At 45.4% G+C, this 25,815-nt stretch overlaps 1 protein-coding gene across 12 annotated transcripts in view; it reads right to left on the reverse strand.

Annotated features, from left to right (window-relative positions):
* The window catches only part of KIAA1217 (KIAA1217 ortholog), a 432,659-nt gene that overhangs the window by 285,801 nt on the left and 121,043 nt on the right, over positions 1-25,815 (reverse strand). For 6 of the 12 annotated variants that reach the window (XM_025463935.3, XM_025463945.2, XM_025463934.2 and 3 more), the window contains exon 1: positions 3,571-3,894. The exons of the other annotated variants lie outside the window; for them this stretch is intronic. In XM_025463935.3, coding sequence (XP_025319720.1) covers positions 3,571-3,640 — 70 coding nt within the window. In that variant the 5' untranslated portion in view covers positions 3,641-3,894. Of the gene's footprint in view, positions 1-3,570; positions 3,895-25,815 lie in introns of those variants that run through there. 12 annotated transcript variants of the gene reach the window in all.

A 25,815-nucleotide genomic window follows, 5' to 3' on the forward strand; every position in this document is an offset into this window, starting at 1 on the left:
TGGGGAGCCCATGGCCTTCAAAGGGAGTGTCAGATTCTTAGATGCAATTCAGCCAGTAACTACTGAGTGCCTCCTCTGCACGGTGCAGCTCACCCGCAGTATGCATTCATGCTGCTGTTGACTTAAGTAGGCTGCCCATTCAGCCATGGAAGCCTCATTGATTAGAGCTATTCTTGAGGCCGCCATATGCCCCAATTTGCCAAAAACAGTTGTGTGTTACAACTGCTGTCCCAGCAAAATTATTTATAGGGCTCCTTTTCTCTCCCAAAGAGCCTTGGTCTGGACAGTAAGTTTCATGATCACCCTGGGGGAATCCTTATCTATAATAGATTGGTAAACTCCAAGCCCTGGGGTGGTATAATTAGCCTTTTGTTCAAGAAATATTTATTGAGTGCTTTCTACATGCCTGGTGCTCTGTGAGGTGCAGGGAATGTACAGATGAGGAAGGCCTCGTCTGCCCTGGAATACCACGCTGTAATTGAGTGAAGTATACATAAACGAACACCACGAGGGGTGCCAGGCTAGGAACAGGCACGGGGTGTTACGGGTGATGTGAGCAGAAGCCTGGCCTCTCTGGATGGTCCTCGTGCTGGCCGAAGAACTGGAACAGAAGCCATTCTCCTTTTCAGGCTCGCTTCACCCAGAACTCAACAGGACCCTACACATCTAACCTGAATACTTCTCACCCCTAGGATCTCTCTGACCACCCCTCCTCTTCTCCCAGACGTCTAAATGCTCAAGTGCTCCAGAGAGCACCTCTGGGTCCTGTACACACAGACTCAATCCTAGCAGACCTGCCACAGACCCTAGACCTTTCTCCTCAATTCCAGGGGAGAATATCCACGCAGCAATCAGCATCTCCATTTAGGTGCGAGATAAACATCTAGGTCGTAACCTATCCAGAGGCCTTCCTGTTCTCCCCTTCCACTTCCAAACCATAAACACCCTCTCCTCTACTGTACTCCAATGCTTTCGCATTTACATAAATGGCAGCTCCATTCCTCCATCAAGGCAGACCAATGTTTCTGAAACCATCTTTGACTCCTTTTCTCTCATATCCCACTTTGAATCTCTAAGGAAATTCTTTTGGCCTTCCTGCCTTCTCTTTTTTAAGATTTTATTTATTTATTCCTGAAAGACACAGAGAGAAGCAGAGACACAGGCAGAGGGAGAAACAGGCTCCTCACTGGGAGCCCGATGCGGGACTCGATCCCAGGACTCCAGGATCAGGCCCCCAGCCAAAGACAGATGCTCAATGGCTGAGCCACCCAGGCGTTCCTTGTCTTCACTTTCGATATACATCTAGAACCTACCTGTCTTCTTATCACCACCTGTTCTACTACCTGCTGGTCCAAGCTACTGCCTGGTTTACTGCAGAAGCCTCCAAAATGGCCTCCCGCCTTTCCCCTACCCCTACTGGGGTTATTCTCAGGATAGCACCCGGTATTTCCCTTTTATGTGACAAGTCGGGCCTGCCAGCAGCTCCCTACCTCCTCTGAAATAAAAGCTCAAATCTCTACCATAGTCTCACAGCCCTGTGTGACCCGGCCTGGCATTACCTCTTAACCTCTTTTCTCCCGGCCTTGCTGCTCTATGAACATGTTCTTGCCTATTCCCTCCCTTGCCTCTGTCAGAGGTTTATTCAAATATACACGAGTAAGGATCTCCCTGATAACCTTGTCTACTACAGTTTCACTTGCAACCCTGTGTACTCCCTGTTCCCTTTCCCTGGCTTATGTTTCCCTGTAGTCTTATTTCCACTTAATAGAGTTGCTAGATAACATAGGAAATGCCCAGTTAAAATTGAACTTCAAATAAATAATGAATAATTTCAGCAGAAGTATGTCCCAAATATTGCATGGGCTATACTTATGCAAAACAAAAAACAAAAAACAAAAAAACTATTCCTTGTTTATCTGAAATTCAAATTTAACTGGGCATCCTGTAATTTTTATTCGCTAAATCTGGCAACACTGCCATCTAACATGCTATATATTTTTGCTTACCTGTCCATTGCCTCTCTCTACTACCCTCTCCCCTCCAGACTGGGCTCTTAGAACATAAGTTCAATGAAGGCAAGTATTTTCCAACGACTTTGTTCACTGCTGGATCCCCAGCAGCTAAAACAGTAACTACTACATAACAGATGTTCAATATTCACTGAATGAATGAGTAAATGAATAAAGTGATCACACTCCCTCAGCCCCGACCATCTCTCCAGCCTCTGCAGCATCTTTTTTGAAAGCCATTTCTTAAATTGGTCCCGTTCTAATTGCCCCTCCAGATTCTGTGTCATTTATTTCAGCAGAGGCCCAAAGACTGAATCCCTGCTGTAGGCTCCCCTCTTATCGAATTGGGGGTGGGGGTGGGGGATGGAAGGGAAACCTTATCTTCCACTGGACCCCTCCGACCAGGCGCCCTCAGGGAGGAGCGTGCTCTGTTTTAGAAGCACAAACACAGATACCTAGACTGGTGACTGTAAAACCGGGGGATTCCTCAGGGTTTACTAAGCTTAAGGTCTCCTGAGTTTCACCGGGGAGGGAGTAAGGGGTGGGGGTGGGGTGCAGGGGTGTTCTATCTCTCGCAATTCCATTTTCTTCTGCGTAGCTTAGTTTTGCATTTTCAGTGTAGATGAGTCATTTGTTACTTCCCTTTGGCCTTTTTAAAACACACACCTTTTCCCCTGTGCATAATCAATCCCTACTCCCACTCGGAGCACAGCCGCCCCGCAAGCGCTCCTCTGGCTCTCTGGCCGCCGCCTGAACCCGGGGTGGCGTGGGCGGGGACGGTTTCGGATTGTGCGGGTTTACCAACAGGCTGCCTATAGGACCCGGTATGATAGGCTCAGGCATCACAGACGTCAGAGAGCGGAGAGCAGAGAAGTCCTTTGGCCACCCAGCCCCGCTGTGCAATTTCTTTGGAACAACATAAGCTGCTGGAAATTCCCTACGGAAAAGACAAGCCGATCACAAACACAATGAAAGGAAAACTGCCTGCGGAAAATTTACCAAGATGGTCTTACAACTCCCGACTTTTGAACCAGAGCATTGAGAGATTCACACAGCCCCATCTATCATCCGGAGGTTGCCAGTGGCGCCCTGCAGTTCTGATCTGGAAAAGAAAACGTCCCCGCAGTCTGTAACGTAACTCGAAAATTCCGCAAAACTTGCAGGGAGCAGGCATCTGCCTAACGGGACTCCCTCCCGCCCCCAACCAATGAATGGAAACGCCGCGGTCCCCGGGGCGGCTTTTCCCAGACGCGGCTCCTCTTCCCCCGCGGCCGGAGCTGCGCGGACCGAAAGCCGCCCCGGGCGGTGTGTTTTGTCACCGCCTGGAGACTGAGCACATACCGACTGCTCCCTGTGCCCCCAATGTGGCACCCCCCGCCACCGCTCCTGCCGCTGGAGAAGGGCCTGCCAGAGATGCAGCCGGACCCAGGGGTCCCAGGTCTGCCCTGGGCCCCGACAGCGCTGCGCCCCAGGACGGCGCCAGGTCGGGGCCCTCGAGGGCGGCGGGCGGCGCGGAGCACGCGGGGCCCTGACTCCATCTCCGGGCGAGCCGGGGACTTACCCTGCTTCTGTCTGCCGTCTGCTGAGCGCGGGACGCACGGCTCACATTTCTGGCTTTCGCTTTCTTCCATTGTCCCCGCCTGCGGCACAAGCCCCTCGCTGCTCTTTAAACTTCAGAGAGCGCAGTTCTGAGAGCTCCCAGAAAGCGCCTGGAAGGGGGCCCGGGGGTGGGGTGGGGAGGAGGGGACCGTGCGAAACCCCACCCCAAACTACTCTCCGCTCCGGTGCAAAGTCTCCCAAGCCCGAGAAAACTGCATTCCAGCGTCGGGCCGCCCCCGTCCCTCGGTGCCTGCGTCCCCGCGTCCGTCCGTCCGCGCGCCAGACTGTCCCGGAGGAAGCGGGGGGGTGGGGGGGGTGGAGGGTGCTGTGCTCGGAGCCGCCCCTGCCCCTGCCCCTGCCCCTGTGCCGACCCCGGGCCCTGCCCCTGCCCCCGGGCCCGCCCTGCGCCGCGCGCGCCCGAGGCCCCAACAGGTGATGGGCTTCCCCACCCAGGACCCAGACCGCCTGTTTGCACCGCTGCAGACTGCCCCGATTCCGCAGCCAGGGAAGGGACACATTTCACACAGGGTCACCGGCAGGCGCTGGAAGCCACTTCTCTGGTTTCTTTAATCTCAGACACAGACAGAGTGAACCTCCCCAAACAGGCTGATTTACGTATTACTAAGCAGCCAACTGCTGAACATCCCAAATTTCAGTGAAATCCAGAAAGAAAGAAGAGAAAAGAAGAAAAAAAGAAAAGAAAAGAAAAGAAAAAGAGAGAGAAAGAAAAAGAAAGAAATCCTATGTGCCGAATGTTGTTAAGTAAACACTTTCTGGCGATAACTGTTTAGAACCTGATTAACACATACAAAGAGGTTGTTTACTTTTCACACAATTTCAATCACTTAAACTGAACTTTAAAAAGAGTTTGCACTCCTTCGCCTAGGCTTTGACACCTCCCCTCTCCCCAACACACACACACACACACACACACACACACACACACACACGGTCACAAATCTGAAAAGTAAACTAGTCCAATCAACCTTCTGAAGTTCTCGAGTTAATTACTTTAAAATATCTGAAAGGCAGTAAGATTGCTTTTCTTCGGATGGGCAGAGTGGCATCCAACATACTCATTCTCCTTTTAAACCATCTACAAATATTTATTTTGTTCTTTACCCAGTCCTTGAAAAACTGGCAAATTTCCCAGAAAGTGAAAATAGGAGACACAATGTCCACACACATACACACAAAAAAGATGGGAAAATAATCTAAGCAACGTTAGCTCTGCCATTCCAGCCATCTAAAAAGTAACACAATCACTAGTAGGAAGAGTGTGATATTTTCATCTGCAGCGGCCCCATCTTTCATAGGGAAAAAAAGAACAATGGTTAGCCTGCTGACCATACCTTGACCCAGTTGAACACCCCACTGGGGCAAGGTTTAGATTAATTTAGATCAAGAATCCATGCAGAACAATGGTTGGCCCATCCTCCAGATTCTGACCTTGAGTCACCTGTGTGTTTTGGCAGTATGGGGGACATATTTTGGCCTTTCAGGGCAAAAATATGTAGGAAACCCCTAATGGACAAAGGATATAGACCAGAAGGTAAATGGCCATCCCAGAGAAGGAGCCAAACTTAAGCCAGGAAGGGGAGAAAAGACCCTGAAACTCCTAACAGGAGGTGATGAATCTTCTAGAAAGTTAAAGCCGCGCCTGGCAGCATGAATACAGGCAGTTGAGTTGACAGAGCTCAAGGTCTCTGTGACTTTGCAACAGAATTACCTGATAATCTTGCTTTAAGGAGGAACTAATCTTACACAGTTTCTGTACTGCTTCCCTGCGGGCAAACGCCAGATGAATCTTGTTTTAACCTTACAATTTTCTCAGATACAAAATGTTCAGGAAGGAGGGATCCGTGTTCGGGCCCCCAGGTCCAGATCATTCTGATCCTTGTGTGTAGCTGTTGTGTCTTCGTCTTCACATTATTACTGCCAGAAATGACTGGGGTGGGGAGAGGAGAGGGCAGAGACACACCACAGCCAGAGAGCTGGTCTAGACCAGCGGTCCTTGGGCTCTGGTGCGAGAAGAGCCTATTCCTAGCAGCTCCTACCTGCCACTTGACACAGTATGGTGGCAAAACCCCCAGAAAGAAGGAGACAATAGCACACTTGTAATAATAGCAGTCCGTAACAACCAACAGCACCCTGCCTGCTAGGAAGCCTTTCAATCCAGGAAGGAAAAAAAAAATGTAGATTTTGCTTTTTTTTTTTTTTTTTTAATTTTTTTTTCACGTAGATTTTACTTTCCTGGGGCTGTTTGGAAAGTATGAGAGCAGCCCTTTCTGGGCCAGTGGATCCCCGAATGGGCCAAATAGGGGCAACTCTCCCACCAGTTCTAAACTCTGGTTAGCTCCCAGGCAGCCCAAGGAAGCCCCTCTGTCCACCACGTGTCCCAGCTGCTGGGACCCTCCCCTCCCCCACAGGCAAGGCCGACTGCGGGGCTGTGTAGATAGTCCTCCAAGAAAACTCTGTGTGGAATGCACAAAAGAAAAAGGCATTACCACTGAAGATAATTAACATAAATCATTAAAGGACCATGAAATCTAGACATATATTTACAGTAAATCATGTTCTGTTGAATGGTGAAACTTTCTCACCGTTCTATCGGGGAAGCTTCTCCCGGACTAGTTACTGACCCTTTGTTCCTTCTCCTTGAGAAAGAGAACTGAAAACAATTCGAGAAAGCACTGTATTAATGCCTCTGCACTGGCTATTCTATACATTTCCCTCTAAAGCGCACAGACCTTGCCAGGACCTTTCAGCTGCTTGTCAGCTTTTCTGAGAGGGGTCTCTAGAAAACGCTGACTGTTTTCTGCAATCTCCGTAAGCTCTGTAACTCAGATCTTCATGAGAAAATACTATTATTGTCATTGCTGTTACTGTGCAAATGTTCTTTCTGGGAGAAACCCTATTTGAACTAGAAGCACACCGTGCTTTTAGGTTTAATTTAATTTCTAGGTTTAAAAATTGCTATTACAAACCAATCTGCCTACTGCCTTACTTTGAAATTTGCTGTGAAAGGCAGAAGGAAAGCGGGAGGAACTTGAAATGTGATTTTCCTGCAGTCATACAGAGAGCTACAATAATGATACCAGGGGGCTAAATTTTCAACTCCATTTCTGTTAACCAGCGAAGGTGCAAGACTATTTCTTCGTTAATGGCTCCATATGTTGGCAATTCATGCCTCAGAATGAGCCAACACACACACACACACACACACACACACACACACACACAAGTGTCATTTCAAAGGAAAGACAAGTGATGGAGATAAGGGGGCAAATGGTGGTTTCGCAGGCGGAGCTAACCTGTTGCAGAACTGGGCCGCTACTGATTTTGATAGCACAACTTAGCTGCCACGATGGGCATTATTCACAAGGGTCAGAAACTATTACATGTGACTTCTTAGCGGTCCTCTTTAATTATAGAGCAGCGAAAAGCATGTCAACTCTTCGTGTAAGTTCTTCAAGAGAGGAATTGCTAAAATACAGCATTCGTGAAACTGCATTGATATGTTTTCAAATTCTTTTTTTTTTTTTATTATAAACCCTATTAAGAACAAGAGAGCCTACAGCGGTTCAACATCAGGACACGAAAGAAATAATTAATGCTCGCGTAAGCCATAAAATGACATTTTTCAAAGGCACTGGTAACTGAAAGTAAGACGAAACAAGATCAGGTGAAAGATGGAGCAGGAATGTTTCATCCAGAGCCCCCATGCCTTGACGTGCTGCACATCGCCTCTCCCAAGGGGACGCTGCTGTGCCTCACCCTGGAGTTCAGAAGTAAAAGACTTTTGACAATTGGGAAAACATTTGCTTAAGTGGACGATCTGGTGAATGAAATGTAGGCTCTCTAATTCCACTCTTGCCAGCAGCGTGTCAGCTGGCGAGGGTGACCTTATACTTAAATATAAACCAGAGCACTTGTGACAAGGAAAGGCGACACTATTCATGATCGCAACAGGACAAGATGCAGAAACCACGACTGTCCCTGGCAAACCAGCACAGATGGTCACCTGTGGGTAGGCCAAGATAAGCCCCATGTGCTCCTCAGGTTTCGAAATGCAGAATGAGCATAAATAATGCTGTTCGAGTTTCCCTATGTGGAGCTCGCGAGACATTTAAGCATTAATTAAAAGTGTGAACCTCATCGGAGCTGTTTTACAAGCCCCACCACCAATTTCACATCGGAGAATACAAGTCTACCATATGATATATTTGGTATGATTCATCCATCAAAACAGAATTTTCCTGTCTTTAGGGCAACGATCTCACAGATGTGACCATATCACCATTTATATCTCCAGCATTCCCTCTACAGGGTAACCAATCTTCCTGATCTCACTTGAGTCCTGAAAATCCCAACGGCTCCGAGGAGATCTGGCCAGCCTAGGAGAAGGGAGTTGGCCAATAGCCTCCCCCACTACTCAAGTCTATTTCCATGTCATATAACTTGCTTCCCCTTCCCCATAAAATTCTTCAGGCAATTAGAAATATGAATTACACTTAGACCCAATGTGTTAATGCTTTAAGCGTATTTGCTTTTTTTTTTTTTCTTCAAGAGAATCCACTGATGTTCATTTTTATCGGGGTTTCATTTATCTCTTTTAAGTTGGAAGACGCTGGAAAGCAAAGACCCACGTGTGCCAAAGAGTGTAGCCGGAGCTGCCATGTGTGCAGCTCATCAGGGAGAAGCCAGCGCTCAGCTCTAATTTGGGTGGTCACTGCAGACCAGGTCTGGATTCCAGGTGGCAACTTTTAAGCAAAAATTGCAACTTGTATGCTCTCACCTCTTTTATCCCAGAGCTGGCTAAACCATGATCTAAGTCTATATAGAGTCCCTCCAGGCTAGAGAGGAACCCAGGAGAATGTGAGCACTCCCACAGTTATGAGCACTGAGCACTCCGCTTGTTACTTGCTTTACCCAATGGTGCTATTGTGAACCCTTTCATTAGCATTTGGTGAGGCCTCCCTGGGAAGGCATTTCCCTGGCCTACTTCTGCCCTTGAGCTAATCCACATGCTCTGCAAAGCTGTTCCGAACTGTTGGGGGAGCACTTACTTCAGGGAACCAATCACAGAGCCAGAAAATTGCCATCAGATGTTAGCTTCTACTGCCCTCACCCATCTCGCAGATGAGCAAACAGAGGCCTGCAGGGTTAGCACCTGTCAGCCTCCGCCGTCAGCCATCACTCTGTTGAGTTTGTTTAATACTCAAGAGCTTTTGTATTCTTTTCTCACAACTTCCCTAGGGACCCCTCAATTATTCTCATTCCTTTTGCTATATTGACATAGACAATAAAGTCAGGGTTGGTTTTATCTGGGGTCAGCAAAGTCAGGATCTTTGCTGTACAGGCCACGTGGCATTAGGCATTAGTGCCTTCTCTGCTCATTGAGATGCAGCGTACACTATGTGTGATGCACGTGCTTGCCTATGTGCCAGTTCTATAATGCCAAGGACATCCCAGGACATGGGACAGATGAGGCTGGGACCAGCCATCAGAGATGAAGAGGAGAAGCCTGAACATGGTCTGACAGTGGAAAGAGCCTATGAGGTGAGTGGGGGCGGGTACAGGTATGTCCCGTAGTCTGGTGGGCTTGGGGTATAGCACAGAGGTAGAGTGTGCAAGCTCTGAGAGCCCCACCCTAGAGATGACTTTGGTACAGCAGAAAGAGAGGTTCACGACATGCCTCCTAGGGTCCTGAAGGGGGGTTATCCTTACCTCTTCCCCCTGAACCTTTGCTCTCCTTCCCCCCTGCCTCCTACCCTAGAACTCAGAGCGCCTGGTCTTCCCTACCAGACAGGGGAGAAACATGTGAGACTGGATTGTGTCTATATGCTTCTCTGTCAAATAAACACCAACTTAGACTTTGTTTCTTTTCTTTCTTTTTTTTTTTAAAGATGTTATTTATTTATTTATTCATGAGAGACAGAGAGAGAGAGAAAAAAAGAGGCAGAGACACTGGCAGAGGGAGAAGCAGGCTCCATGCAGGGAGCCCAATGTGGGACTCGATCGCGGGACTCTGAGATCATGCCCTGGACCAAAGGTAGATGCTCAACCACTGAGCCAGCCAGGTGTCCCTAGAATTTGTTTGAATAATGCACCTGAATATTTTTTCCCACGTTTTCTTCATTCTTACGTTTTGGGGTTTTTTTTTTTCTTTTTCTTTTCTTTTTTTTTTTTTTTTTTTAGATTTGTATTTATTCATGAGAGACATAAGAGAGTCAGAGACATTGAGAGAGGGAGAAGCAGGCTCCATATGGGGAGCCTGATGCAGGACTCAATCCCAGGACCTTGGGATCACGGCAGACACTCAACCACTGAGCCACGCAGGTGCCCCATTCAGTTCTTAGTTTTACTGAGTAATAGCCACAGACGGTTTTTGTGAGTTTGTGAGAGCCTCAGACAACCAAGAACAGAAGGGTCAGTGCAAACGCTGCTGCTCTTCTATCTCAGCCCCGGGAGGCTAACACTGTGCCAGTGGAATAAGGGCAGTGTGTGTGTGTGGGGGAGCAGTGCTGCAGGGGCAGGTGCTCCAGAGGCTCGGGGTGTGCAGAGGGTGGGCCACGCTCCAGCTTCTCCACCAAGCTGCACCCCCCCCCTCAGGTTTTATAGTCAATTCTTGAAAACCAATCATGTGCTTCAGAGCTTAAGTACTTTTACAGTGATTTCATTTTTTCCCACCCCAGCCCTCAGAATGGAAGGAGAGGGGATAACTTGTGTTTCTTGCAGATGGAAAGAAACAGTTTTAATAATGAGGGACCTCATTTCAGGAGCCAAATGGGAGGAGGAAGAAGACCTGGGTAGCATTTATCCCCTGTCCTGCGGTTCTGCTTCTCCCCCCTACCCTGCCAGGTGAATTCTGTGCTCCTCCTCATGTGCTACTAGGGCTTAAAATGTTCTTTCTCAGATTATACTGTTTTGCTTTTGAAACACATTCTTTCTCAAACTTTACAATCACTCAACTGGGCAAGGTTTAGTGGGATAAAATATTTAATTAGAGGTTGGGCCAAGTTTTCCACAACACTCTATGAGGAGTCTAGTTTATGTGAAGTGATTGAATTCATAAAAGCAAAAGAAGAAAATGGTAAGTAGTTTCTAGTTGCTTCTGTGCTCCAACACGCACTTCCTTCCTTCCTTCTACATGTACCCCCAACCCATGTGCATAGGAACCCAAGACCCTGGAGCACCTGGATGGCTCAGTTGGTTGAGCATCTGACTCTTGATTTTGGCTCTGGTCATGATTTTGGGGTCGTGGGATCGTCTCAGGTCAGGCTCTGTGCTCAGTGGGGAGTCTGTTTGAGATTCTCTCTCCTTCTGTTCCTCCCCCCCTTTCTAAAATAAATAAACGAAAAAGAAAAAAAAAAAATAACCCAAGACCCTGATAATGGCAAACTGATGTAGTAACGTAGACGAGTGAGGAATTGATAAAATCTCAAGTGTGCCCTACGCACAAGTGCCTTCTGAGGAAGGCAGTGGGGAGCTCCTCTGTGCCACCCCAAATCAGTAGGAACCAAGCTGGAGTGCTCTCCATGGAAGAGTTCAGGGTGCTCTGGGCTAGAGAAGGATTCGGAGACCCAGTCACATCTCCCCTGTTCTTTCTTACAGAATTTGAATGAGGTGTAGAGAAAAAGGCATTAGGGTGACCAATGGGCCAGGTCTGCCCAGGACTTAGGGTGTTACCAGGATGCATATATTTCTATGCTAAAACCAGGAAAGTTCCAGGCCACGTAGGTACAGGTGGTCACCCCAGGTGCGGCAATATGGCAGCCAAAGCAGAGCCTCACAAACAGACATTAATAAGCAAAGCCAAGAAGCAGCAAAAGAAAGGAATGGGCTGGGGCGGGGGGGAGAGCACAGTGTTAACCAGCAAGCAGTAGTGGCAGTAGAGAAAGAAGTTGGCAGGGATGGAGTGGCTAAATGAAGGACAAGGACAGATTTCTGTTGGTTTCCCAGAGTAACTATTGCTTTATCCTAAATGTCAAAGGACCATGTTCAGCTGCTCAAGAGGTCTGGGAAAACCATTTCCTAATCTTCCTGCTTCCTCATATAAATAATAGCCCAACCTATGGGGTAGGTCTATTCCTTGTCATCTGTGTAGGTCATGGCCTGTGAAAAGCAGGACACTGAAGTGGAGAGTTTGCAGAGTCACTTTGGAGATAAATACTAAATATGGTTTCGTTCATCTTCAAAACACAGTGTTCTTTGTTCTACTCTTTTCAAGATTGAAACCAAATAGTTTATAATTGCCTTTGGCTGCAGGTTTTTACAGTAAAATGATTTATTTCAAGAAGTTCCAAAAATTCTAGAAGTAAATTAATGTAGACTGGATTAAGAAAAGAAAAAAAATGAAGGAAAAGGAAACTGACAATTCCCTAGTTCAAGTCAGTATTTCTCAAACATCAGCAATTTGTTTTCTGTTATCAAGTTGTCACACTTCATACTAGTATTAACTCAATATTGACTCACTTAAAAAGATTAAGCTTTTTGTCCTTGATAATATTGTTAAAATTATGGGTTTGATAAAAGGATGTATTTTCTGACTTTTCTTACAATATAAGTCAGTATTTAACAATTTTTAATAAGTAAAATATTTGTTCTTGTAATTGCTTTACAAAACAGCTGCAGCCTGAAGAGTATTAGTATAGTGTTTGTAACCAATCCAGCCATCCTGTCATTCACTCACCCCTTTCTCTTTTTAAAAAATATTATTGAAAAAAAAATTATTGAGCACAGGGGTGCCTGGCTGGCTCAGTTGGTGGAGCATGTGACTCTTGATCTCACAGTTGTGAGTTTGAGCCCCACTTGAGTGCAGACATTACTTAAAAATAAAATCTTTAGGGGCACCTGGCTGGCTCAGTGGGCGAGTGTCTGCCTTTGGCTCAGGTCGTGATCCCGGGGTCCTGGAATTGAGTCCCACTCGGGCTCCCTGCAAGGAGCCTGCTTCTCCCTCTGCCTATGTCTCTGCCTCTCTCTCTGTGTGTCTCTCATTAATAAATAAATAAAATCTTTAAAATAAACAAAATCTTTAAAAAATTATTGAGTACTAATTTGCCATGGAGGGGGTGCAAAGGATGCTGGCATGAATAAGACAAGGCATAGATATGTGAATGTTTATCATTGCCCTGCATAGTATTTGCCAATACATGAGCCTCTCATGAGATTGTTAAGTCACAAAGGAAAAAAACTAGTTTCAATCATTTTGGAACCCCAGCCCCTACCACAGACAGCCCTGTGTGCACTGAGATGCTGAGTAAATGTGTTTTTGCTTGGTGGGATCAATGAAGGAATGATGAAATCATGTAGACCAAGAAGATAATGTCTATGTTCACTTAATTAAAGAAAAGTAGAGCTCTAGCTGAGATATAAACAAAAAGCATGGAAGGAGGAGCAGCCACATTGGTCAAGAACAGGAAAGCTTGAGGGAAAAGGTAACAAGGTAATGTGTGGTCTCAAAGAATGAATAGAGTTTCACCAAGTGTGTCACTGGGGAAAGAGTGGTTCAATCCAAGGAACCCCAAGTGCAATGGCCAATGCCTGGGAGAGTATGAGTGGGATGTGTGTGGTTGGGAGTATGGGGAGTAACTGGTGGTGGCAAGTAATGGCAGAAAGTAAAGACATTTAAAAAATTAATGATTGGGATTGGGACTGACTGAAGATGGATTAAAAAAAAAAGGTAAGGAGCAATTCTGAAGGTTCTTGCGTTTCAATTTTTTTTTTTAAGAAATTTTATTTATTTATTTGAGAGCCAGAGAGAGTCAGAGAAAGCATAAGAAAGAGGAGGGGCAGAGGGAGAAGCAGACTCCTTGCTGAGCAGGGAGTCCAACGTGAAGCTGTATCCCAGGATGCCGGGATCATAACCTAAGCCCAAGGCAGATGCTTAGGAGTCACCCAGGTGCCCTGGGTTCTTGCATTTCAAATGGGAAGTTTAAAGTGTATCCACTAGGCAATGAGGAATGACAGGACCAAATCTGTACTTTAGAAAAGGGATTCTGTTGGCATAATGTTGGCTTTACTGAATGGTGGCAGGGGAGGGGTGGAGATGAGCAGCCGTGCCGTTAGGAACTGTGACACACGCATGGTATTTCACGGTGTGTGTTGTCTGGGAGTCACGGTCAATGTCCCTCCATTACTCCTTCCCACCTTCCCCCGCCTATTTGCTCAAAAGGGCAGATGCCCTGCAACCTGCCACCCTGGTTTAAATATTTTCCTAAGTTCAAGCTTATCCGTTACACACAAGTCTGAGTCATTTTTACACAGAAATCATGGATCTATGTGTATCCAATCAGAGGAAAGAATAAACAACACCAAAGGTGGTCTGGGGAGCTAAAAATCAAAAGGTAAGAAAACAGAGGCAGGCAGCTAGGAATTAACAAAGTGCTTTCTTTTTTTCTTTTTTTACAAAAAAAAAAATTTAAGATTTTATTTATTTATTCATGAGAGACAAAGAGAGAGGCAGAGACATAGGCGCAGGGAGAAGCAGGCTCCCTGCAGGGGAGCCTGATGCAGGATTCAGTCCCAGGACCCTAGGATCACGACCAGAGCCAAAGGCCGATGCTCAAACACTGAGCCACTTAGCCACCCCTTTTTCTTTTCTTTTTTTCATCTTTTAAACATTTTATTTATTTATTTGAGAGAAAGAGAGAGCACAAGCCGGAGGGGAGTGAGGGGAGAGGCAGAGGGAGAAGGAGAAGCAGACTCCCTGATAAGCAGGAAACCTGACATGGGGCTTGATCCCAGGACCTTGAGATCATGACCAGAGCTGAAGGCAGATGCCTAACCGACTGCCACCCAGGTACCCCAAAAAAGTGCTATTTCATTCAGGTTCTCAATTTATTCAGAAACAACCTCATGCTCGCTCTTGAGCTAGGTGGTCCTGGATGAGTGGTTATTTAGCCTCTCTGGGCCCTGTGAAATGAAGGCTCTAGGCTAAATATACTCATACATTCCTGTCAATTATAACATTCTATCCAGTTTTTCTATAGCTTTGCGGACAGGCCAGGTCCATATTGGTAAGGCAGGCGAACCCACCCTGGGGACCACTCCCTCCCCCAGCAACACTGCCAACTTCACTAATGGAAGGGAGAAGAGGGTTACCTATGCTTATTCTGTGTTCTTCCTTTGTCCAAATACTGGCTGCATAGACAAGGCTACCACTTTAAAGTCAAGGGAAGAACATGGTTTAGCAGCCTCGAACTGCTAATATTTCTCAAAGAATGCTGGTGTGAAGGGAGCACAGACTCTGGAGTCCAAGCTCAAACCTTTGCTTCACTACTTAATTGTTGTACAGCCTTGGGCAAGATACTTCGTTTTCCCACCTGCAAAATCGAAATAAGAAGAGTAACTTCTCCTTAGGGTTTCCAGGAGGATAAAAGGAAGACAATGCCCAGCACATGGTAAGTGTCACGTAAGTATGGTGAGTAAATGAACAGAATAATGTGATAGGCAATTCTATCAATGTCGGTCACAACATGACCATCCGCCCTCTACCATCCCAACGTGGGTCACGATCTCTAGGGGATCCAGACGTGTGATTAAAGCTGTTGGACATAAGTCAAAAGTGCTGTTGCTGGACAGATGAGCAAGACCCTCTAGTATTCATCAGTTCACTCCTCCATGGTGACATGTCCTCTTGACTCTAAAGGGAATTTATCTGGGCACTTTTATTCAATGTGTGCAGTGCTCTAAACGAAAACAAAACACAGTAACCTCAGTCATCTAAACATAATAGATCTGGATGAGGCATGCCCAGTGACATGAAGTTTGCACAACTGGCTGGGAAAGTTAGAATGTGGAGAAACTGCCTTCTAGTGTGGGAAGCATCTGCCAGCGAAGATCTTGCTCCCTCAGAAAGCCTGAAACTCCCCACTCTCACCCCATCAACAACATTTCATGAATGAATGAATGAACCTTTGTAACCAAAGTATTTCTACTCTACGTGGAGGTCAAAATCAAATTAACACCAAGGAGAATTAGTCAGAGAATGCTACACAATTGAGGCATGAGGGAGGGATGGGCAGGGAGCCTTTGGAATCTGATAAGCATATTACCCACTGATATTGGGACTCTTAAAACACAGTCAATACAGATTCATAATGTGTAGAATGGGATTTGGTCTTCTCTGGGCTCTGGTTTTGCGAAGGATAAAACGAAGATAAAGACCGAAAGAAATAGATTAATGTGTCTGGACAGTCACTGAATAGGTCCACAAACCAATTCAGAGCGCCCACTAGACGCTAGCAGGGTCATGTTGAGAAGGATGATGGAGTGATGGTGGACATGGCTAGACAGATGGCAGTCCTATGCACTCGATGCACAACATGGTTGAACTTCATCCTATAAGCGCCATGGAGTCATGTGCAGGATGAAACAGCAATGATACAGTTACATCTGTGTTTTAGATGAACTGGGTGGAAGAATGGATCTGAAAGGAGCAGGAAAGGGGACTACACTCCAGTGTCCATGGTCATAGTTCAGGAAAAAAAGATGTGACCCCATAGCAGCTAAATAGCCTCAGGTAACACATCAACATCCTGCCAAGGTTTTTTTTTTTTTTAAGATTTTATTTATTTATTCATGAGACACACAGGGAGAGAGAGGCAGAGACACAGGCAGAGGGAGAAGCAGGCTCCATGCAGGGAGCCCGACGTGGGACTCGATCCCGGGTCTCCAGGATCAGGCCCTGGGCCGAGGGTGGCGCTAAACCGCTGAGCCACCTGGGCTGCCCCCTGCCAAGGTTTTTATGCGGCTTTAGTTTGGTCAGTTCTACCACAAACAGACCCAACTATTCCCAAAATAACTTCATTGCCCAAACAGGTTACTGTTGGCATATTCATTCGATGTTAGGTACAGCCCTGCACATTCTAGGAAAACAGAGAGAAGTCAAGGTTAAAAATTAGGGGTTTGCCAAGCCCCTAATTTTTTCATAATTAGGAATGACTCTGGGCACATGGCATTAATTTTGTATTATATGCAATCTGATTGATCACTATGTGCGAAATCGTAAATAGTTGTCAAGAAGTCCAATAACCATTTATCAAAGTGACACTGTATGTATGAGTAAGGATGCAGAGAAGTGGCAGAAAAATTAAAACTCTATTATTCGCGTAGACACTTCTACAATTCTAAAATTCCGGTGCCCACCGAGGTGTTCAATTTGGCCTGGGTACAATGTCCAGAACTGGGCAAAGTCCTTGGTTTGACTCCAGATCATGATGAAATACGTTGTTATGTTTGAGGTGTTAGGCCCAGCAGCCAGCACAGCGCCTGGCCCATAGTGGCGGCTCTAGGAACATTTGCTGGAGAAATGAATGAAAGTAAAGACAGTTCCTTTGGGTGGGGGTACCCGAGGGGACTGGAAGCCTGGCCCTGGAGCATCATGAGGAAGCAAGAGGTCACAGGAGGACAGAAGAGCATTCTACATCTCTTTCCTGAACCCAAGTGCCCCTCAGACTGGGTTCAGCGTCTACCTGCACCTGCACCTTCTTGTCTTTCTTAATTACATCACCTAGGGAGAGTCAAAGCCACAGCCCAGTCCCAGGGGAGGGCAGAGTTGAAGTAGGAACTGAAATCCCTGTTGAGGCATTCGGCCGCTAGAGGGCGAGAGAGCCACAAGCCTGCTTCGGAATGAATGTGCTGCTCTGCAGGGCGGAAGCGTCCAGCCTTCCTGCAGCATCCAGCATTTCCTTTTTAAAGATTTTATTTATTTATTCATGAGAGACACAGAGAGAGAAGCAGACACACAGGCAGAGGGAGAAGCAGGCGCCCTGCGGGGAGCCCGACGTGGGACTCGATCCCTAAACTGGGACCACGACCTGAGTCAAAGGCAGATGCTCAACCACTGAGCCACCCAGGGGTCCCAGCTTTTCCTTTTTCTAAAGGTCCCCAATACTTGGTACAGCAGGACTCCTAGTGCAATTTCGCCCTTCGAGAAATTTGAAATGTCTACCTTTGGTAAACGTCTACCTTTGTCTTTTTTTTTTTTTTTTTTTTCCCTAATGATAATTTGTAAGCGAAGACAGAAAACAATCAGGCAAATTCCCAAGATTGACCAAGCAGGGCTTGGTCAGGCTACTGCCCTGAGCTGTCAGCATCTGTGCAACTGCTCCAAGCTGTGAGCACAGGTGTGCACCTTAGAGCAGCCAGGTGGTATGCCCCGAGGCCCTATGCGTCATCAGGTAAGGGTGCCAGGTGAGCCCAGTGATATTCGAGTTTCAGATAAATAATGAATACTTTTTATACATAGATCTGCCCCAAATGGGGATGTAATCTGTTATTTTTATCTGCAAAATCTGGCAACCCTCCCCGCATGGGGCACAAGGATGCTTGCTCTTCCTGGACGCATCAGGTAACCTTCATGGTTTTGCCTTTTCCTCAGGCTCCGCCTCCCCTGTTTGGAATGCTCTTCAGGAATCACATCGCTCCTCGTATGATACTCCTTAGTCAAGGTCTGGCTGAATGGTTACCTCCTGCTTCCCCTTCAGAGCTCTGTAGAGCCACGTTGCCTGAATGGTGTAGTGTTGATCACGCTGGCCTAGCTTTCCAGAGTAGTATGTGTGTGTGTGTGTGTGTGTGTGTGTGTGTGTGTGTGTGTGTGTGTGTGACAGGATCAGTGATTTTCAGAGGGGGCCAGAAGGGAGGAGACACATTTGAATCACCTGGGAGGAGCACTGACTCCGCAGGTTCCTATCCATGAAAGCAAAAGCGAAGTTGCATGGGGTGCCTGGGTGGCTTGGATGGTTGGGCGTCTGCCTTCAGCATGGGTGGTGATCCTGGGGTCTTGGGATGGAGCCCTGCATTGTGTGGGGCTCCCTGATCAGTGGGAAGTCTGCTTCTCCCTCTCCGTCAGACCCTCCCCCTTTTCATGTTTTCTCTCTTGGTATCTCTCAAATGAATGAATAAAATCTAAAAATAAAAAGCAAGGTTGGAAACCACCACTCTAGATTACCAGCCCCTTGACGGCAGGGCCTGGACTTGTTTATTGTTCATCTTTGTGTCTTCTCTGCCTAGCACAGAAGCTATCCCAGCAGAAACTCAGCACAGTGACATCTTTTAAAAATAATATAACCAGCAAAGCCCTAGCTCTAAGCACTACACCCCCTCCTCCTTTGCCCTCCCTGCTTTGCCATTTCTTCACCTACACCATGAAGGAGAACACTCATTTGCTGACTTGGTATCATCAGGTTTTCCACTCCTTCTGCCCCCTGCACAGAGAAAGAAGTGTTATAAAATCTGGGGAAATGCTGTGAAGCCTACAGTGTACAGGGTGCTGAGGATCCTGGAGGGATAAGATGGGTGGAGACAACTAACAGGTCTGTAAACTCTATACAAAGACAGGTTGCCTGAGCTAAGGACCAAGTGAGCTGTACAGACACCCCATTTGAGAATTGAGCAGAAGGTGAAAGGCCAGGATTGGCAGGGGAGTTTCACAGAAGAACTGGCAAGTTATTTGTAGACTCCTTGGAGTTGATTTTTAATAAAAACTAATAGTCAAGTACATAGCACTCCTTCCGTCCTTCCGAAACACTTATTGGGGGTCTCCTACTGTCCCAGGTCAACTATGGAGCGATGCCGGTCAAGTTAGAAATGCCCACAGTTTAACTGCTCACAATAAATGATCGTGTTGGCAGGGGGCACTTATTTCCCATTCCTTGACCTTCCAAAGGACAGGTTCCCCCCTCCTCCAAATCTTCCTGCCCCTCCTCTTACCCTTTCCAAGAGAGGCACAGTCTAACTTATTCTCTCTCTGTCTCTGTCTCTCTCTGGGCCCCCATGTTGGGAGGCCTGTAGTGGTTCATATGTATCTGGAACAAGTAGGAAAGTTAGCCTTAGGGTTGCCTGAGTGGCTCAGTTGGTTAGGCATCCACCTTTGGCTCAGGTCATGATCCTGCAGTCCTGGGATCCTGGAGTACTTTCTCCCTGGCCCTCTGCCCCTCCCCCGCCATTCTCTCAAATAAATTAACAGAATCTTAAAAAATAAGAAAAGAAAGTTAGCCTAATTCCAGGGTGCAACCCACTGTTCCCCTGACCCTAAACTATACTTTAGCATTGACTTTGTCAAGTATCCAAACTGATGTTTTAGTCTCTTTCTTTCTCTTTACCTCTTAATTTGCTTCGAACTTGGATAGGAAAAGTGATATTATAGGTGGGGCCTTTTTATTTATTTTTATTTTTTATTTTTTTATAAATTTATTTTTTATTGGTGTTCAACTTGCCAACATACAGAATAACACCCAGAGCTCATCCCGTCAAGTGCCCCCCTCAGTGCCCGTCACCATTCACCCCCACCCCCCGCCCTCCTCCCCTTCCACCAGTTCGTTTCCCAGAGTTAGGAGTCTCTCATGTTCTGTCTCCCTTTCTGATATTTCCTACCCATTTCTTCTCCCTTCCCTTCTATTCCCTTTCACTATTATTTATATTCCCCAAATGAATGAGACTATATAATGTTTGTCCTTCTCCGATTGACTTATTTCACTCAGCATAATACCCTCCAGTTCCATCCACGTCGAAGCAAATGGTGGGTATTTGTCATTTCTAATGGCTGAGGAATATTCCATTGTATACATAGACCACATCTTCTTTATCCATTCATCTTTCGATGGACACCGAGGCTCCTTCCACAGTTGGGCTATTGTGGGCATTGCTGCTAGAAACATCGGGGTGCAGGTGTCCTGGTGTTTCATTGCATCTGTATCTTTGGGGTAATGCCCAGCAGTGCAGTTGCTGGGTCGTAGGGCAGGTCTATTTTTAACTCTTTGAGGAACCTCCACACAGTTTTCCAGAGTGGCTGCACCAGTTCACATTCCCACCAACAGTGTAAGAGGGTTCCCTTTTCTCCACATCCCCTCCAACATTTGTGGTTTCCTGCCTTGTTAATTTTCCCCATTCTCACTGGTGTGAGGTGGTATCTCATTGTGGTTCTGATTTGTATTTAGGTGGGGCCTTTTTAAAACCACAAACTATCTCCTGGTAGATGTGGATCATTATTCTAAATTCTTTATGTATTTAATTCTCACTGCCTTGTAGGAAGAAAGCTTTATTATTATTTTGCAAATGAGAAAACAATACATTCATCAACTCCACAAAGGTCACCCATTTCAGGAGGGGAGAGGCCAGGATTCAAACTCACTGAAAGGCTGCAGAGCCTAGAAACTGCCTCCAGGCTATGCTGCCTCTGCTCGGCTTTCTTTTGTGGTCTAATCCTCTCCTGCTTTTCTAACTGAGTTATTTTAAATTCTCTTTAAATCAACAAACCCGAAGTACATGTGTGTGACTATTCTTTTTGTTAAATAAATGCTGAAGGAGAAAACACCAAGACAAAAACCAATGCCCTTGCTGAGAGCTGAGATCTGCTCTAACACTTCAAATGTTAAGAATCGAACACTTTTTCTCATCTACTGTTGACATAGATAGAGCTCTCTAGATTAGCACACCTAGCAGCTCACTTATTTCCTCAAGGAGAGACAATTTAAGCCATCGTTCTTGTTCAAGTGAGATAGTAACAATTTAGAGAATTCTCCCTTCTAGCTAAAGGAAGACAAGTATTATGTGACCTGGCTGGGGAGAAGATGAAGAAGTCCCTAATACTGTATTTATAACTCAGCAGGATGGATGGCTAAGCATGTGACAGCAAAGACCTTACTGTCTGCACAGGACTCACCATTTGGATCATTTGGATCCTGGCATAAAATCTTGTTTCGGTGACTGCTTCACAGCAAATATTCTGTCCAGAGAAGTCATAGGATTCCAATAAAACCAGAGCTATAAGATTTGTTCTAGACAAATAAAAAGTTACCTAAGGGGAGTTTTGTTTTTTGTGTTTTTTTTTGTGTGTGTGTGTTTTAAGATTGTGTTTACTTGTTTGAGAGAGAGCAAAGAGAGAGAGCATGAGCAAGGGGAGGGGCAGAGGCAGAAGGAAAAGCAGACTACTCACTGAGCAGGGAACGGGACCCCAGGGCTCAATCCTAGAATTCCAGGACCATGACCTGAGCTGAAGGCAGATGCCCAACCGACTGAGCCACCCAGGAGGCCCTTAGGGGACTTTTGAAGCTAGAGTGTTTATATTTTCAATATAAGCTTTCCTGTTCTTGCTGTAAGCATCACCCCAGCCGTTGTTAATGTTGCTTCTGGTCCTATACAAGAAGGAATCCTTGGACCCTGTGCTTTTCACCAGCCCATTAGAGATCTGGGTGTGACCTTTAGCTCTGGGTTGGAGGGCCCTAGCGTGGCCCCACACCATCTGTCTCAAATGTGCTTCTCTTAGAAGCCAGGAGCCTAAACGAGGGGGATGTGAAGCACTGGACCATGTGGGAACGGCTTTGGAAAATAAAGTCACAATGATTGTTTCATGCTTTGGACTTTGATCCTCATCTGGACTTCTTTCACAGGAATTACAAAACCATAGCTATTTCTCCTGGATGGAGAACTTTCCTATTCTGCCCATTAAATGTTTCTTACTCTTGACCAAATCCATCGGTAAGAATGTGGGTCTTTACATCCCATTAAGCAGAAAAAAAAAATTGTGCTTTGAAAAAACAGGCTCCATGGTTTAAGGTTGCCTGATAACTTTTTAAGAGGACAGTAGGACAAACCTACTTCCTTGTTCCTTTTTCTGGGCCATGAAATTGTGTTCATCAGAGCATGTAACTGATATAGATTATACATTGTTTTCTTATAGATGCTATCCATATGGTAGCTAATTGGAGAGTTCTGGCTGGCGTTTCCCGGAGTGGATGCCAAAGGATGAGAAGATGTTAAGAAAATAACTAGTCAGCAGCCTGCCTACCCTTAAACATGACATTCTCAATGGCTTGTTCTAATTCTGGAATTCCTAGATAGTACTGGGCTCTCCCAGGACATATGGAGGACTGGGGGAATCTGTGGGTAGGAGAAACTTCTGGGCTCCTTATGTTTGTCAACCAGGGCAATCCTGCAATGGGAAAGCCCAAAAGCTAACTTCTAAAGCTCAGTGGGAGTCCAAGGCTGCTTACCATTCTACTCTGAGGTAGGTGGTTCGGGGCCCCAAGCACACAAAGCTATTGGGGAAGTTCAGGCTTTAGAAAGAAGTAAGGGTGAGAGGGGCACCTGGGTGGCTCTGTGGTTGAGCATCTGCCTTCAGCTCAGGGTGTGATCCCTGGGGTCTGGGGATCAAGTCCCACATCAGGCTCCCCGCAGGGAGCCTACTTCTCCCTCTGCCTGTGTCTCTGCCTTTCTCTGCATGTCTCTCATGAATAAACAAATAAAATCTTAAAAAAAAGAAAAAAAAAGAAGTAAGGGTGAGAAATGAATATAGCACAAGACCTATATAGGCTAAACCTTCTTCCTCTATTTTATTATTACTGGATGACAGCATATGTGCATGTATATGTGAGGGGGAAATGGGACAAGATTTTTAATTGTTACATTCATTGTGGGAATTACGGGGTTTCACACAAAGGCAGTTACTTATTGTCAAGAGGTGCCACCCAGTCTTTGGGTCACATTTTCAAAGTTTTGTTAAACAGAATGTTTTTGGTTCATAAATCTATTCCTTCAGTCAACCATTTAGTAGTAACAATAGATGTCATTTAATGAGGGCACACTTTGTCTCAGGATTTATGTTGAATATTTTCATACATGACATGTATTCCTCTCAACAACCCAACGAGGTAGGTATTATCATTCCCATATAACAGAGGAGGAAAAGGAAACCTTGACAAGTCAGCGAACAAGCCCATGGACATACAAATATCAAGAGTGATACCAGGATTTGTAATCAGGCAGTTTGATTACAGGACCTGTGTTCCCAGACAGTTTACTGTACTTCCTTACCGAGGCTTAAGAAAAATGTCCGGTCTCCTTGAGGCTGGAGGGGATGACCAGAAACACGTATTTCAAGAGCTGAGTCTTGGCAATCACTGTATAAACACACATTACAGTGAATTCCTTAAGGCCTCACCTTGATCCTTCCTTCAGTACAAAGAACAATTGAATTTTGGTTAGAATGCACCAGAAATTAGCCAAAATAGGTTGTGGCCTATTGAACATGGAGAAGAAATATTGCAACTACAATTCTAGTCAATTCTACAAACAATTATGGAATGACAAATATGCACCTGGTACTGTGCCAGAGGCCAGAGATTCAAAGATGGAAATGAGGGGCCCTTTTAAACATGTATGTGGTTTATTCGAGGCTGAGATCCTTAGATCCCTGAGGATCCCCACTGGCTTGCTAGAAAGTACTTGAAACCTCATTATTATTGTGGCTTATCTCTTCAAGGCTTCAGTTTTACTCAAAGATTGGAGGTAAGGTGAGGGAATTAAACTAAGTAATGGTAGCTAAATAATTTAGACCATTTCCCATAAACATTTAAGCAAACACAGAAATCATGGAATTAAACAAAAATAGTGCCTTCTTTTAAAGATAAAACACTGAACTTCTAAGAAATTGCATGCATGAGGTCAACTCCCTAAGGGTTACCCCCTTAAATTCCCAAGGTTACTTGTTCCCTTTTCTGTGCTGATAATAGGCTGCTTCACAATGAGATGGGAACTGGGTAAAAGCATAGAAAGTGTTAGTGAAGGGATACAGACACATATAGATAGTGGTATTTTCTAGAAACTGAGAAAGGAAACATCATCTAGGAGGCAGGGTAGAGGGTGAAACTGTGAGGAGCTTACTATGGTTAGTCAGTTCACAAGTTATGTGAACAAATATAAAAGAGGAAAAAAGAAGAAAAAGGGATTCGATGAACCCATGGTATTGTGACAAGGGAGGAAGCTCAGGTTAAGGGAAATTGAGTGAAAATTGGATCCCTAATTAGGTCTTCAGTAATCACTTATGAACAAATCTAAAGACATGGGCTGGGCTTGTGGGTCAGGGTTGTGATGAACATTTCAAAGGCACCTAAATAAAGTGAGCTTAGATATGAGGCAATGTTGGAAGAAGAAAAGAGGAGAAATGATGCTGGAAGCACAATCTAAGTCAGGGAGTGTAGAGTTGAGGAAACAAAGTAAAATGAGCTTGGAGGGAAAAAACAAGTGAAATTGAATGAATAAGAACTTACATGGGAGGAAAACTAAAGAGACCCAACTTCTAAATAATAGGCATCTCTGGAGAATCTCAAATAAGAGAAGAAGATATGATTATATCCAAAGCTAATTCAGGAAGACTTCCTGAAATAAAAGACTTGAATCTACAGATTGAAATATAGACTAAGACCAAAATGGATACAGAGCAAATCGTACAAGGTATCACACTAAAAGTCTTCAGAGAGGTCAAGTGTGACTCAAGAATTCTATACTTCACACTCATTCAGGTAAAAAGGAAAAGGATTTTTAATTTTAAGAACTCAGGAAAGGAACACCTGGGTGGCTCAGTGGTTGAGTATCTGCCTTTGGTTCAGATTGTAATCTCAGGGTCCTGGTATCCAGTCCTGAGTCCCCAGTCCCACATTGGGCTTCCTGCAGGGAGCCTGTTTCTCCTTCTGCCTATGTCTCTGCCTCTCTCTCTGTGTCTCTCACGAATAAATAGATAACATTTTTAAGAAAAAAAAAAAAAGAACTCAGGAAAATAATTTGTGAGCCTTCTTGAAGAAATATCAGATTTTCTAAAAAAAATTTGGAAGACCAAAGGCCAATCATCCAAGAGAAGATTTAAAAAGCTGGAGGAAAAGAGCTGCCATGAGGACAGAGCACCATTTGTACTAAAACCAAGACAACTGTGGACATTATAATTTCAGAACTGAAATGTTATGAACAGTGGACATTTAAATAGAACAATATTGCTAACGTGTATTGGGAAGATAGAATAGAAGGTAGAGTAGGTATGTTGATGTCCTAATTCTTCAAATGAGGGCGGGGCATTCCTGAAAGCTGGTTATTCAGGTAATAGAAGTATGAATTAGTATTGCCATTTTTTAATCACATGAACAGGTATACTTATTAAAATAAGTGAAGAATAATAAAATAACCAGAAAAAAATAATAATAAAATAACCTAGTTGCAACAAAAGAAGAGGTCTTGCGGGCAGCCCTGGTGGCCCAGCGTTTAGCGCTGCCAGCAGCCTGGGGCCTGGGGCGTGATCCTGGAGACATGGGGTAGAGTCACATGTCGGGCTCCCTGTATGGAGCCTGCTTCTCCCTCTGCCTGTGTCTCTGCCTCTCTCTCTCTCTCTGTGTCTCTATGAATGGATAAATAAAATATTTTTTTAAAAAAGGAA

This window comes from Canis lupus, chromosome 2 (assembly GCF_003254725.2).
Source record: "Canis lupus dingo isolate Sandy chromosome 2, ASM325472v2, whole genome shotgun sequence".
Taxonomy (NCBI): domain Eukaryota; kingdom Metazoa; phylum Chordata; class Mammalia; order Carnivora; family Canidae; genus Canis; species Canis lupus.